The sequence below is a fragment of the Python bivittatus genome, unplaced genomic scaffold, assembly GCF_059951505.1.
Source record: "Python bivittatus isolate LINGU-HERP-01145 unplaced genomic scaffold, Pbiv_v1 ctg000580_np1212, whole genome shotgun sequence".
NCBI lineage: Eukaryota > Metazoa > Chordata > Lepidosauria > Squamata > Pythonidae > Python > Python bivittatus.
Genome location: NW_028277087.1, coordinates 10,866,047 through 10,880,938, shown reverse-complemented (window position 1 = coordinate 10,880,938; position 14,892 = coordinate 10,866,047). Strand labels below are relative to the sequence as shown.

Sequence of the window (14,892 nt, the reverse complement as noted above, 5' to 3'; positions counted from 1 at the left end):
CTAAACGGTAGTCCGTAACATAGGACCGAGGCGATTTGCGTGGGTCCCGGAAAAAGCCGAAAACATCCGAGTCGAATGTGCTCGCGTTCACCGAAACGAATTTAACCGAGAGGACACGAAAATGGCCGAAACCTCAGCTATGTAGACACGGAACTGATCGGCTTCTTGCTTTTACGTCGTTCTGAAGTCACTAAAATGCTGTGATGGCGGGGCGGGGAGAAGATAATTTCCGGAAGCGGCTTTTAATCTTTGCGAAGCTGTTTTGTTTATCCGTGATCTGCTAAATGTCAGCAAGGCTCGCTTAGTATAGATGTATAATAAAGCAGGACTAACCAGATCTGGGCTGTGAAAATCTGGGCGATCGGTAGATGGCAACAAATAGTAGCCCTCCCAAAATATATTTTAGACTAGAATGTCTTTATTGTCTTACACTTCTTCCACTGAGATGACTTAAATCAGTGTTTTTCAAACTTGGCAACTTTAAGACGTGTGCAGTTAAATTCTGGGACATCTCCCAGAATTCCCCAGCCAGCCTTGCTGACTTAAATGTTTTTATGAGAAGAGGAGGATGGGTGTTTCAGCTAACGACCATTTGAAACGTGCAAGGTTAACTGGATCAACTTTCTGCTCCGTAGGCAGGAGAAATTGAGGGTCCTTCACAGGGGAGATACAGCTCATGAATCAGTTTTTGGTACCTTTGGAGTAATTGTAACGAAGAGTAGCTCCGTGACGCTTGCAGAATAACTTTGCCTGAGCCCTGAGTCATGAAACGATTAGTTCCCTCCTGGGTAAACTGGAAAATTGAGCAAGTAAAGCTGAATTTTTGTGGTTATCTCCAGGGCTGTTGAACTTAGATTTGGATACTGTGTATTAAAAATAGATACATCCATGTAGTGATCTTGGCAACAGTGTGGAAGCGGTGGACATTGCTGTTTTTCAACTGCCCAGGGTCGCCTACCGCTCTGCGATTTCCAGCAGGGATCTCATCTTCGTATTAACCATGGTTGCACCTGCTTATCGTCCAAACTCAGCCAAGGTTAGCATTTGCTTTAAAAAGCCTATAAGCTTAGTGGATTACTATGTCCTTTCTGAGCCAGTTCAAACTCATTTACCCAACCAAAGCCCAAGTAATCTGCAGAACATTTTCCTGTACCATCTGCTACGTTCATAAGTCACTTTTGCTGGTCACACCATGGTTAAGTTTAAGATCCCTAATCGCTTCCACTTTTTCTATGGTGCATCTTATATTACTGGACGAACTCTTGAGATTGGGACAAATATCCTCCTTATCTTCAATCTGCCAGAGTCTTTATGGGGTCCAAATTACCAAATAAGCAAGGGAGAAAGAAAAGATCAATAAACCACTGTCCCATATGGAAGCTTGCTGGTTGTCCCTCTGCTCAACCTGCCTCACAGGGTTGTTGTGGGGAAAATTGGAGGGGTCTGCTACATATGCCTCCTTGAATACCTTGTACTCCTCGAGCTAAAGTGGGATTGTGATTCCCCAAATATGTAAAGACAGCAGCAGGCTTGTATTTCACAAAACAGATTTTCATTTAGGATTAAAATGTAGTGTAATTTTCAAGTCAAGAAATGCAGTTTGCTCCTTTTTAAAAAAAACAAACAAACTTTCAGATAGATACGTTTTATTTGCAACATCACTTTGGGGTATTTGTTACTTACCTCTGCTATTTTAATACTTCATTTCAAACCTGTTGCTTGCGAAGGCATAGTTAAGTAGATTAAGTTACACACACTGAAACCGATAAGGAAATTTGTCATAATGACTCATTTGTCCCATTCATTTCAGGTTTGATTAACTTAATCAGGATGTTACTCAGGGATTCTTGAAATAACTTGCAAATATATCATTCTAAAGTCTTACCACGTGCTCTTTATTTTGGAGTTCTTTGGATGGCAATCTTACGTGACGGTCTGCTTGCACCATTCATTGTGCAACTGAAGTCACAGAGTAGAAATATTAGAGATGCAGTGATGAATAAAAAGTATGGAAACTTCTGTCAAAATGCCTCTCCTTTCCCACCACCCCCAATGAGCAGCTTCCTTGGCCAACTGCGGGGCAGAAATATTACTATTTCCAGGGGCTCTGACATGCAGCCCCAAATATGGCTAAACTCCTCTTCCTCAACTCAATGCCTTCCAGATGTGTTGGCCACCTGAAATTCCCAGGCCAGCAGGTTGAATAGGGATTCTGGGAACTGTACTTCCAGTCCCTCTGAAGAGCATCAGAAGGCTGGTCTAATACTTAGGGCTCCTTTCACAACTCAATCTTTACCCTGGCAGTGAGGAAGAAAGGGATGGGTACATCTCTCTGAGATCTTATGTACTTTGAGGTTTGTCTTCCTCTAGCACAGCTGTTTCATCATCTTGATTTTTTAGTTTTATTAACTTGAGGTCTTTAATGCTCTTGTAAGTCACTTGGCAAGTGGCAGACCTGGAAATCAATCAATCAAATAAATCAATGCAGCAGCTGATACAGACCAGGAATATATAGGCCCTGCTCCATTTGTTTTATATTTCCCATTTCAATCAGGTTTCTAGTGGGAGTCATAATACCATCTTGTGTAATGTAATTGTGAAAGGTGCGGGGTTTAAACATTTTTTTAATGAAATCTCTTTCCAGGAACACCTGTTTTTGGATGGATCTTGATGAACTTCAAGGGAAAAAGGACAACAGAAGAGGCCAAAATCTACTCCCCTTCCTCAGCATAAACTTCCTCAGTGTTTACAATTAGGGAGAGAAACCAAGTCCATTTAGAAAAACAAAGTGCAGAAGGCCCACAGAAAGCAAACTTGGGGAAATTAACTTGAAAGCAGCTTGCCTCCTGCAACCCCAGCGGAATCTGTAAGGAACACAGTTTATGGCTGATCTTGAGAAGCTAAGCAGGGTTGGTCCAGCTTAATGCTTGGATGATAGACCACTGCGAAGTCCCTAGTTGTACGTTCAACTGGAAGTAAAAAAAAATCCTTCAAGAAAGAAATGACAATTCCCACCTGTACTGTTGCCAAGAAAACTACATGGACATGTCCGTAAAGCCATCAGAAACTGAGCGGGCATTAAGGAAATCTTTACGTTTTGCCCTCTCTGCAGATCATGAGGAGCCACTAGACATTCCTGGGCTAGGGACCAGTGAATGTATACCTCTAGGCACAGGATCTCCAGCCACCAGACCAAATTCTGTCTCCACTGCCCAGCGAAAGGACCAATCAAATCCAGCAACCTATTTCCATGGCCTGCAGCAAAGTATTTTCACAGGGAAAAACCAGACGAACCAGCACTGACTTGGCTGGAAGGGAGATACTGAACTGGTGCCATTTCTTATCTCATTAGTGCTGAAGGGAAGTACTTTGAACAAAAGTCGGGGGAGAAAGACACATGAGAGCCAAGGGTGATGGGGCAGCAGCTCCCCACCTTGGTTGCGTAAGGAGTACGTTCCCCATTCTTTGCACCATCAGGAGGAAAGGCATATTGAGGAGGAACTCTGTGGGCCAACTCCTGTTGGCCCTGGTGTCGTTGAGTGGTGGAGTGGAGAATTCACTGTTTTCTATTTTCCAAGTATGATGAGATTCTTGTGAAACCGGCTTAGGAAAAAGGATTTGGAGTTTTTTTTCCCCCCATCCCTCTGGGAAAGCATTTATCATATGCAAATGACAGTTTTCTGTGGGTTTTTGCTTTATAAGCAACCAAGCCTAGTTTTTCCCTTCTGTGAAAAAGAAGCCAGTTTTCCTTGGCGTGCTGGAGTGTGACCCAAATGAGAGCTTACAAACTAACAAAAAAAGCAGGGAAAAAACAGAGCTTTCCCCAGAAATATGAATGAAACAAAATGTGAAGTGTGTATTGCTGCCAGCAGTGATAAATGTACTTTGGGTAAAAGGTTATTGAGAGGACCACAAACTGAACATTAGAAGACACTTGAACATTACAAAATAACAGCAGTTCAACCACCATGACTTTATCATACATTGATCTTGGGGCTTATGGTTTTGTAAAAGGACAAGGAACCAAGAGTAGCATCTGAGAAAAAGAACAGTATCTGGGGACATCATGTTAGAGGGAAAGATGTAACAGATTATTCAGTTTAAGTATTCAATGAACCTTAGAAAGAGAGAATGCAGCGCTGGCTATACACTTTCAGAAACATCCTGCTTCTGAACCTCACCCAACTGCCCCAAGCCATTCATTGGCAGGGACCCACCCTTATATCCAGATTAAACTTTAAAAATAATGTTGGATAGCTGTCTGTGAGAAAATAGGACAGTCTGCTCCAACATGGCACTCTCTGGATGTGTTGGGACTGCAATTTCCCAGATACTGTCAAGAACCCTGGGAGATACATCATGGAGAAGGGTAAAATGAAATGGAATGGAAAACTAGAGTTATCTTGTTTGGTCAAAGATCAAACCTTTGGACCATCTAAGCTGAAGCTGCCTATGCTGGCAAAGTCTTATGCTGAGAGAAAGATCTTTCTCATTCTGATACTTAAGATCCTTTCCTGGAAATGCAACTGAGAACGGGCTTACAGTTTGCTGAATTTGAACCTGTATGCGTTCAGCTGTGATCTCCCAAAAATGAGTGCATCGTCTGTCCTTTTTTGGAAGATGCATTGATATGTCTGACTCATATTCAAAGCCAGGGACTCCATCAAAACTGTTTTGATGACATCCCCCCAAGATGTTTCCATTTGCTGCAGGGAAGATGTAAAGAGGGAGAAGTAGCTCTCCAAATCTCATTACTCCCTTTTTGGTTTTGCAGTGGATCTAGAAAGGGTGCCATCTTATTCTTCCACAGTAAGTATAATAGAGCGAAATGGGAACCCCCACAACCCCCCAAAAGAAAATCTCAGGGTTGTAGATAGAAAAGATAACACAGTGGAATTGAACATTAAAGTTTCTGGATATAAACTGAATAGGACCACACTAATTTTTTTTTTCTTGTTTACCCCATTGGCTTTTCTCCTCAATTTTTGATCAAACATTGGCAAAACAAGAGCTGGCATTAGGTTAGGATATCAACAGCATACATAGGCACTGCAATGTTTACAGATTTAATAGGGTTGGGATTTGGAGTTTTCCAACCATTGCTACAATTCCTCCTTTTACCAGTTTCAATGCAAGAGAAGGGACTCCCTAGAATGAATAGATTCTGCCTGTTGAATGAACAGGCTGCTCACACAGGGCAGCAAAGATATTTCATATCCCTCGCTATTTAATTTATTGCCTTTTCTCAGAGTCAGCATTAGCTAAGTGGGCAGTGGGAAAGATTATGAATCTGGGAGTATCCTCACTCCAGGAGATACCCAGTGCACAGATGGGAAAGCTTAATGCTTGAACTTAGGGCACCAAATGGAACTTCGGCACCAAATCTGGTAGCTCCAGATCTGACTGAAATAGGAATTTCTTTCTAATTAGTAGAAAAGCAGCATTTCCTTAATCTCCAGCCTTAATCACCACTGACCATGCCCTGTGAAGAGGAACAGAGGGTGCTTTCCAGGGAGGAGGAGGAAGTGGTAAATAGTTAGAAAAGACCCCACCAGCAAAATGAAAATGGAATCCCCAAGTTCTCAGTCCTTGGCATTGGTGTATTTTCTTTCAAGTTCCCCCTTTTGGTCTGCCAGGGACAAAGTGGCTTTAATAGGTCTTCCAGTCATTTTTCCAAATTCTCCTGTAATTGCCATCTCAGGGAAGGTGAGGGTGAGTTCACTGCCTTTTCCCCATGGGTTGTCCTGTGTGTGACTCCAAGAGTGGGCGAAGACTCCCTCTGTTCCCAATTTCCCCAGTGCTGGGAGGAGACACTCTTGTACTCAACGGCCATTGTCCCATCATCTTGCTCAGTGTAGACCCGGGCCTCCAGCTGGACGGGATATGATCCCTGGCATTCCCATGCTGCTGTGATTCCTGCTGGCTCATCACCTTGCACTGCAATGTGGGGCACAAGGGGCAGCTGGGGATCAGGGGTAGATGAGCAGCAAGACCTGTCCTCCACCCAGGAAGCTGCATGAGATCCACGCCGCCAGCCTACAGGTTTACTCTCTGCTTGGCCCTCACCACTGGATGTAATTTCTGGCTCATCAAAGCTCACCTCCTGGACTGCTTCCTGCTTCTTGAAAGAGTCCCGACGCTCGGACAAGTTCAGCCGCCGCATAACCACCACTTCGTGGTCTCGATCATGACGTTCCTCAGACCAGTCCCGAAGTCGAGAAATACCAGAGTCTCCCAGGGTGACCATGCTGCTCTCCCTGGCACCTTCGTTTCCCAAGATGGGCATCTCCAGCATGAGCTTTCGGCTGCCAACCACCTTTTCAGCAAGGCAGGTAGGGATTTTTTCTGTTGATTGGACTCGTTTTAGAAGTGGGGAACGGGAGCTGTCTGCACTGCGAGGCCGGGACGCTTGACGGACAATTGTAGGTGGAGACAAGGTCTTGCCTTGGAATGTCTGGATGTTTTTTGTAAACAATGGAAGTGGTGAAGGGGACCTTTGGGGAGACGGAGGCTGGGGGACGGAAGATGGAGTGCAGGCCAAGGGGGAGGGTGGGATGCTGCTGGTTGACTTGCGACGCCCAACCTTGTAGCGATGACTGCTGATCTTTGGTGCCAAGCCGTGTAGGGAACTTGGTCGGATCTGTCCTGCTGGAGAAGTGGGGGTGCTGGAGGATGGGGAGGGACTCTGGGGTGACACAGAATCTGACAAAAATAGGAGCAATTAGGTGGAACATGGTCAGACTCTCTACTGAATATATCAGTAGGTGGCAGAAGGTACTTCCACCACCATTGACTTCCTTTTTAATAAAAATACAAACATACAAAATGTGTATTTAAAACTATTAGTCTAGAATGAGTCTAGTCTAAGAAGGCTTTAAGCTTGATGCATTAATACATGGCTGGAGACACCATTTCCAAATCAATGTTGTGTTAACCCTCAAGCTTAAAGTTTCAATAAACCAAAAAAATTTTGATTAAAAGAATCCTCAAAATAATTATCATCCTACATGGCTTAAGGCCTGGATATCTTCAAGTCGATTTGCTCTGAAATAAATCTACCTGTTCAATTGGATCAGGGAGAGAAAGCCTGTTGAGGGTCCTACCACTGAGGGAATTTCATCTACACGGCCCCGTGACTGGGCCTTCACAGTGGTGGCCCCTCTTACCTTTCTTTTGTTTTGTGTTGTTCCTGTCACTTGCCTTTTGTATTTCCATTGTTTTTAATGCATTGCCTTTTCTTAAAGCCAATCTGTAGCAGAGCAGCATAGAATTTTATTATGATTATGATTACTATTATTATTTCACAACTGGGTGGAAAAGGACTGTATTTTTATGAACTCTCTCTTTTGATAAATCAGGGAGACAGTATAATTTCTCGAGCAGCTGGGTTTTGCTTGTTAAGACTTCTCTACTTTGACAAAGAAAGATAAATATGGTGATAACAGAGATTAGATTAACCTTTTGGCCAAAATGAACAGGGACTCTGAAGAGTCCATCTTTTCTTTTCAGTAATTAATTCACAGTTACGGCAGGAAACACTAATGAAGTCTGAAGCTTTACTCTTTAAGGAAAGTAATAATTCAATGGGCAGCTTAAGAAGAGAGTCCTCCAGATGGAAGAGCAGGATGTGCTGATAGAACCTGGGGCAACTGTGGTGTAGTAGATTGATAAATGTAAATGATAAATTGTTTAAACTGTTACTTCCAAAAAGCTTCCTGTCAGTAGTTTGGAGACAAGTATGGATTTTTACATGAAAGGATACTGTGCTCAGTTTGGGTGGTAATGAAAATAAACGTGGTAGTCTGTTTAATGGGACTTATTATTTTAGTAAAAAGTAATGCCTAACATTTATTCACTCACAACAGAAGTAGATGATGATAAGTCTAGGTGGGAAAAGGACTTGGCAAGAAACTCACAAACTCCTACCTGGCACGAAGTCTGGGGCAGGGCTGCGGCAAGAAGTGACAGATCCAGGGGATGGGCTGTGCGTTGGGGATCCAGGAAGGCTCTCGCTGGATGAGAGAGAATGATGGAGCCCAGAGGAAAAGCTGCGGCTGGTGTGCAAAACGGATGTTTGCTTTGAGATCTTCTTGAACAGGGATTTCCTTCTAGGAAGAGAGGGGGAGAATGACACTTGCTAAGCGTTCCAACATCTGAAGAAGTAGGCTGAGACTTACCAGAATGAAGGCTGATTTGAGGTTGATTTATCAACTTTATCTTGAGGTAGACTTTAAATAACTGTCCTGTCCTATTCAGCCAGTTTTAGCATCAACAAATAAAACTTTATTGAAGCAAGAACACAAGGGGAGAAATAATTTCTTGTGGTGAGGGGATGTATTTTTATTCTATTTTTAAAAGAGAGGAGCTCTGAGGGTTACAGGGGAGTGGCTGAGTCACTGCAGCTGACTCAATGCACAATAGAGTCTCATGAGATTTTACATATTTATTTTCAAGAAAAAAGCTGAAGATCACTCTGCAAAAATCAGCATTTTGCTGCCGGGTTTCAAGACAAATTTAGAAGGCCTTAGGGGGCTCCCAGAAAAAATGGGACAAGGATGCTACAGGTAGCCTGTAGCTTGCCCACCCTTGTAAGAACAAGTAAAGGCAAAACAAGAGGTGGGCCAACCCACAAACCATAAGGCATGAAAGACCAACCTTATTTGATTAAGATGACCCACATCATTCATTCAAAGCACCGGGCCCCACCTAATTCCAAGTTTAGAATTCCACTTAGTTTTAGTCTTAATTACCTTCCTCTGATCAACACCAATTCTATTAACTTCCTTGTTTGGTCCCTGCCACCTACTTGTCCTGGCTGTCCCGTTTGCGACTCTTCTTACACCGACGGGCCATCCGTGTCTTGGAACTATTCTTGCGGGCAGGGCCAACTCTGATGCTGGTGTTTTCTAAGGCGGTCGTCCTCAGCGATACCTTGTTTCCACTCTGCAGGAGGGAGACAATGGAGAGCTGTTGGACCCCCAAAAGGTAATATTTGAAAGGCTACCTCCCCAACATCCACAGAAATGCTACAGACACTTGTGGATGTAACATGATCACATTATTGGACCATGTAGAATAAATGTGCTTGGAAATTATTTCTGGAATCCATTCAGTTTTGAGTTTTTCACAGATGTATTTTGAAAGGCATTCCATCAGCTGGTATCTCACAGTTCTTCAGCATTTGTACTTCCCGTAACAGTATGATCAAAAGCATTAGGTGTCAACTATATGGTTCTCCTGTTGCATTTATCAGCTGATTTATAACCTCCTTTGTTTATTCATCTCAATATCAACTTGTGGTGTATTTATTTATTTATTGAATTTAGATGCCACCCATCTCCCCCAGAGATTTCCAAATGAATGTACAGAATCCAAATGAATTTACACTGTTTACATAAATGTACATCATTTGCATAAATTTACATTATTTAATGTAATTACATTATTAAAATTATTCATTTAATGTAAATACATTTACATTGTTTACATAAATTTACAGTATTTCCCAATGAAGTTACAGAAGGTACATACCTTCAGCAACAGTTCTACGACATCCATGTGAACCAAGCCAGAGACCGACTCCCCATTCACATGAGTGATGAGATCTCCCGCTCGGAGTCCTGCATCATGAGCTGGGCTCCCATCCTCTACATTCTATGATAGAAATGAACACATATACCATCGGCCATTACTTTTGTGAAAATCCACTTATGAACATTTGAAAATATTGGCTAATCAAGGAAGGTGCAGAATTAAGTATCCTAGTAGCTTTCTCTTCCACAGACTTCTCCGTTCTTCCCCACTCCACTCCGCTTGCTCCCAATCCAGCAGAAAAGATGAGTACCCAATAAAAAAAACCATGTTTCAGAATTTAGTCGTGCAATTTCCAGCTTGGAAAAAAAATGAATCTGGGATTTTGCCTCTGTGTACAACCTGTGCAGTTTCCAGCTACTGCTTTTCTTTCTTTGATTGCTCCTGTTGAAGTTTTTTATTCTTTGGTAAGCCACTTTAGAAATTTCACTGAATGGGGAGATTGAAATTTTTAAAAAATGTAAGCCTGTTACGGGTGAGATTATAGCTCAGTAGCAAAAGTTTGTTTATTTTATTTATTTATATTTCAAATTTAGATACCGCCCATCTCACAAGGAAGTGACTCTGGGCAGTTTACAATAAAAACCTAATCTAAAGTTCTGCTTTAGATGCATGTTGCATTAAAGCCAGGTTCATAAGCATACTCAGACTTGTAGAATCTCCTCAGCTTTTACGAGAAGCTTCAGTTGTACCACCAATCATCCCTGGTACAAAATACTGACTCAAGTGTAGACATACTATACTTATTCTCCAGGGTTCTCAAAAAGAATTAACGGAGGTTCAACAAGACTAGAATTACCCTAGGGTGGAATCCATATTGCCCTGAAGATTTCTAAGTATTTTCTGCCTGTTTTTCTATTGGGATCAAGCTGGAATCTTCCTCCTTCAATTTGTTCTTCACATCCACTTGGTGGAATGTATGCCCTCAGTTTAGGAAAGACTGAGCCACATTAGGAGTTACGTAGCTCTGCCTTTTCTCTGTTATCATTTATCCTTTTGCTAACAATTACATGGCTAGGAATTTATGACCAGGTTAGAAAACTCTCCAAAGTTCCTTCAAACAAAAAACAAAAAAACACCATTCCTGGTTTTCCTCCAAAGTGTTCTTTTTCAGCAAAGTGACTTAGGGAGGAAAAGATCCTCAGCTGTTATTATTAGGAGCATATAATCCTTGCACGTCTATTGCAAATCATCCACAGATCTACCTGACGTTCCCAGTTGCTTCTTTGCTTGCTGCTGAATTAAAGGATTTCAGTCCCAAAGGTGTGAAATGACCTTTTCTATCTGAATCCCTATTATCGGTTACAGTGGAGCTCCCTTATCTGGTCTACAAGCCCCCCTTTAATTCTATGGCTCTTAACAAATCACATAAAGCAACGTTCTTTTGATATATTAATAAACCACAATGGCTGGATTCATGCCTCACTGTAAGCCAGTGTTTCTCAACCTTGGCAGCTTGAAAACGTGTGGACTTCAACTCCCAGAATTCCCCAGCCAGCATGTTGGCTGGGGAATTCTGGGAGTTGAAGTCCACAAAACTTCAAATTGCCAAGGTTGAGAAACACTGCTCTAAGTCAAAGAGCTATATTCGCCCACTATTCTAAGCCACAAGCACAACACTTTATGGCTGATCTTACAGCTGCTTTCTCCCATAGTATTAACCCACGATTTCTGTAACTTTGATGATTAAACAAATCTTAGGGACCTGGTCCATATATAAAGCTAAGCTGGAGTGGAGTGGAGTGGTCTCAATGTCCACACGGTGTCTTAGTGTCATCTGTAAACCATGGCTATGATTTTAAACAGCCCTGAACTAGGTGAACAGATAGTCCTACCTAGCTTTCCTACATTCCAAAATTCTTTCTCCACCACCTTCAAACAACCTGAAAGAAAAGTACAATTTCCTGCCTACCTATTTCCTCTGCTCCTTTCTGCCTGTGTGTGTGGTCTTGGCTTACCCAAACCATGTGATGCACAGTGTAAACATCACTGTTGCCCATGTAGACACGGATGGCCCTCAGTGTGAAGCCATACTTCTTCCCTGAGCTGTGGATGACAATGGGAGGTCGCAGACTGGTGCCACCAAGCATGGAGTCCCGACTTGGGGAAGAATCACGAGATGAAGGATTGGAAGAAAGGGAGCGGGGTGAGATGGGGCTCCTGAGAACAGCCCCATTAAAGTCATCTGCAAAAAAAAAAAAAAGGAAGAGGGTGGACAATGATAATAGTGTAATAGCTGAATTACTACGAATCTCCAATGAAAAAGAATCTAAGCAAGCAAATAATGGAAAACTTTCTCTGCTTCTTTTTCTTTCTCACGGCACTTCTGTATCACCAATATTTCCAAAATGTCAAAAAAAAAAAAGGCTGAAAGCAATCCATTATTGTCTTCACTTTGGCCAACTTCAAAAGGCAAAGAACACACAGAAAACCTTTGGAGCCAAACACCAGCTTTTCTTTCAGCTGACCCACAGAAGAAAACAGTGTATGCTCTGTCTCCTAAGATCCCACCAGCTGTAATCCCCTCGGCCCCACCCCACAGAAAAAGAAATACAATAAATTGTTAGCATCTCTACCCATCCATGTATTCTTTCTAATGGTATAGGAAAAAAAATTCTGACAATTTTTTATAATAGGAAGCTATGCCCAAGGCTCTCCAGCCATTCTCTCACCATTCCTTAGTTGCATTTGCAAGCCCGTTAGGTGTTAAGGTAAAATTACAGCATGGTGACAATTCTGCAATCAGGTGCTGTCTCTACTCACTGTCCCTGTCCCCATCATTGCAAGCTGGCTGGATTGGGACAGGGGCAGAGATATTCGAAGCAGTGCCCCAAAACAAAATAGACTCAGCTCTCCAAAACAAATAATATTGTATGATTAACCAGATCTAGAGCTAATCCAAAGTGGGCCAAAGCACTTGTGCAGAAGTCCCATCTCTGTGGCTGGAGAGTTGCATTAAATGAGGTGTGAACAAATGTTAAGCTTAAGGGCTGCACTTTTTGGGGGAAAAAACGTTTTGGCCTTTGGGGATCACTGACAATACTGGCTGGGCAGAGCAAAAGATTTTTAGCCCAGTGGCGGTGGGGAGGCTGAAGTTTAATTTGGGAAGAAAGGTGAAAATTGTCCCCATTGTTATCAAATGTTGGCAACATAACCTGGGGGTCTTTAGAGAGGCACAGACTGGGAGGCTGAAGGCTGCTTGCCTTCTGTGGGTTTCTTTTTTATCATTAGATGAATCTACATATGCAAAGCAGGCTTGTATATTCTTTTGTTTAGGGGAGAATTTACAGAAGACTAGCAGAAGATCTATTTCACCTATAGGGTCAATCTTCATTTAAAGAATAGGGAGAAGGGAAAACTAAACATAAACACTAAGTCCTCTTCTGTTTTACCTAGGACTACCTTTACTGAACTTAGTAGGCCTTTCCTTTAAGCAGGCGTATTCAGCATAGTACTATAAATCCACAGTTCAAGATTATATAAAGCCACCACTGAGGGTTCTCACCTTTTCAACTGCCTTTGACTAGAAACTTCTTTGCTCTTCTTCTCTGACTTGTCTTATATTGGGGGGGGGGGCTAACAGGTTCCCTCCTGTTCCCATGGAGTCTTTGGGGTTCTCTGAGCTTGGTTGTTTTCTTGCAAACATTTCGTTACCCAGCTAGGTAACATCTTCAGGCTAGCACTGAAGATGTTACCTAGCCGGGCAAGAAAACAACCAAACTCAGAGAACCCCAAGGACTCCACAGTTCAACCCTGAGCTATATATATTCTCTTCTATTAGTCCTGTTCCCCCAACACGTTTAACTGGGACAGTGAGGGGAAAAGATGTCAGCATATTTTGGAAACACCAAAAAGAAGTCAATTAATGCACTTGACTAACCCCAGCAAATTAGATGTAGCCCAAACAGACTTAGTTTTGCCTAAGGTTAAACTAGTTCCATCTATGAGCCATTTTGGGGAAACCCCAAAAGCTGGCCTATGGCTCCATTTTGGCTGCCCAGCTCCAAGAAAAAGAAGAGAGCTGGAGAGAAACAAACATTACAGAACTCCTTTCAAGGTCTGGCATTACAGAACACACCTGCCAAGCACTGACTGGTTGCAGCAGGTAAGCCACACCCATTGCTGTGTGACTGACCAATGGGGAAGGGCCTGGCAATATACTTAAGCCTTGCCAGCAATGGGGTCCATCAGGAACTTAGTGTGTCTGTAATGGTGTGTTTGGCTGCTTCTGTGCTGCTAGAACCACTTGTGCTGGGAAGAGACCAGGCATTAGCTATCCTGAGGGCTGCTTTGTCCCACTGACCTGAATTGATGATAAGTGACAGTGCAGAAACTGAAGCTGACTTTGGCACTCTGCCACTGGAAGACATTGGGTGCTTCCCTGAAGCATCCTTGTGGCCCCCACCTCGATGACTGCTCTCACGGTCCAGACCTCGTGAGGTAGAGCTCTTAGTACCTGTGCTGTTGCTCCTGAGACGGACACGGTTCAAGCTGGCCAAGTCAGCTAGAAGGAAAGGTAAGGGTCTTTTAGCATCCTGTAGCTCTGGGATAGGGCACTTGTTTGAATTCAGAAGATCCCAAGTTCCATCCTTCTCATTTCCATGTAGGGTTGGAGAAGATCCTTCTGAAACCTTGGAGAGCCACTACCAGTCACTGTAGACCAGTGTTTCTCAACCCTGGCAACTTTAAGCTATGTGGACTTCAACTCCCAGAATTCCACATAGCTTAAAGTTGCCAAGGTTCAGAAACATTGCTGTAGACAATTGCAAGTTTGATGGACCAAAGATCTGAGTTAGTATCTGGGTTAACACAGCATGCTAAATCCTAAACCCAGCTTTACCCAGCACAATTCCTGTATTCATGTAACAAACCGTCCTCAAACAAACAATTATAACATGTGTGTAATGGCCTGATTCTCCCAAAATGCCAGTCTAGTATACAATGGAGTTGGGTTGTTTGTGATTCAGCATGCTGTGGGAACCAGGCCATCGCATAGGGGTGTCATGTTAAGCCATCAGAATGGCACGGCTGCAGTTTATTTGTGTGGGTATAGAATGTTATATGAAAATGGAAATTATGTTTGGTTAATCCAGGTTGATGATTTAGTATATTACGTGAACCCTGCCAATTGAAGGCAGAATCCTGCATTTTCCCATGTTTATCCTGGCCCTATTTTTCCTCTCTTCTCTCCATTGTATCTGACCTTTGGGGCACAGAAAAGTTCTCTCATTCCTTGCAAAGTGCCAACTACTCTTTCATTAAATAAATTAAACAACTAAATTCAGTAACCCAACAGAAACG

General features: G+C 42.7%; 1 protein-coding gene across 5 annotated transcripts in view; it reads right to left on the bottom strand.

Moving 5' to 3' along the window:
* Positions 1-5,575: 5,575 nt before the first annotated feature.
* The window catches only part of MAST3 (microtubule associated serine/threonine kinase 3), a 62,220-nt gene continuing 52,903 nt past the window's right edge, over positions 5,576-14,892 (bottom strand). For 4 of the 5 annotated variants that reach the window (XM_025164250.2, XM_088149582.1, XM_088149580.1 and 1 more), the window contains 6 exons: positions 13,895-14,095; positions 11,550-11,776; positions 9,532-9,654; positions 8,807-8,943; positions 7,927-8,108; positions 5,576-6,702 (listed from right to left, as the gene is read on the bottom strand). In XM_025164250.2, coding sequence (XP_025020018.1) covers positions 5,666-6,702; positions 7,927-8,108; positions 8,807-8,943; positions 9,532-9,654; positions 11,550-11,776; positions 13,895-14,095 — 1,907 coding nt within the window. In that variant the 3' untranslated portion in view covers positions 5,576-5,665. The remainder of the gene's footprint in view (positions 6,703-7,926; positions 8,109-8,806; positions 8,944-9,531; positions 9,655-11,549; positions 11,777-13,894; positions 14,096-14,892) is intronic. The other variant, XM_088149581.1, reaches the window with a different exon arrangement.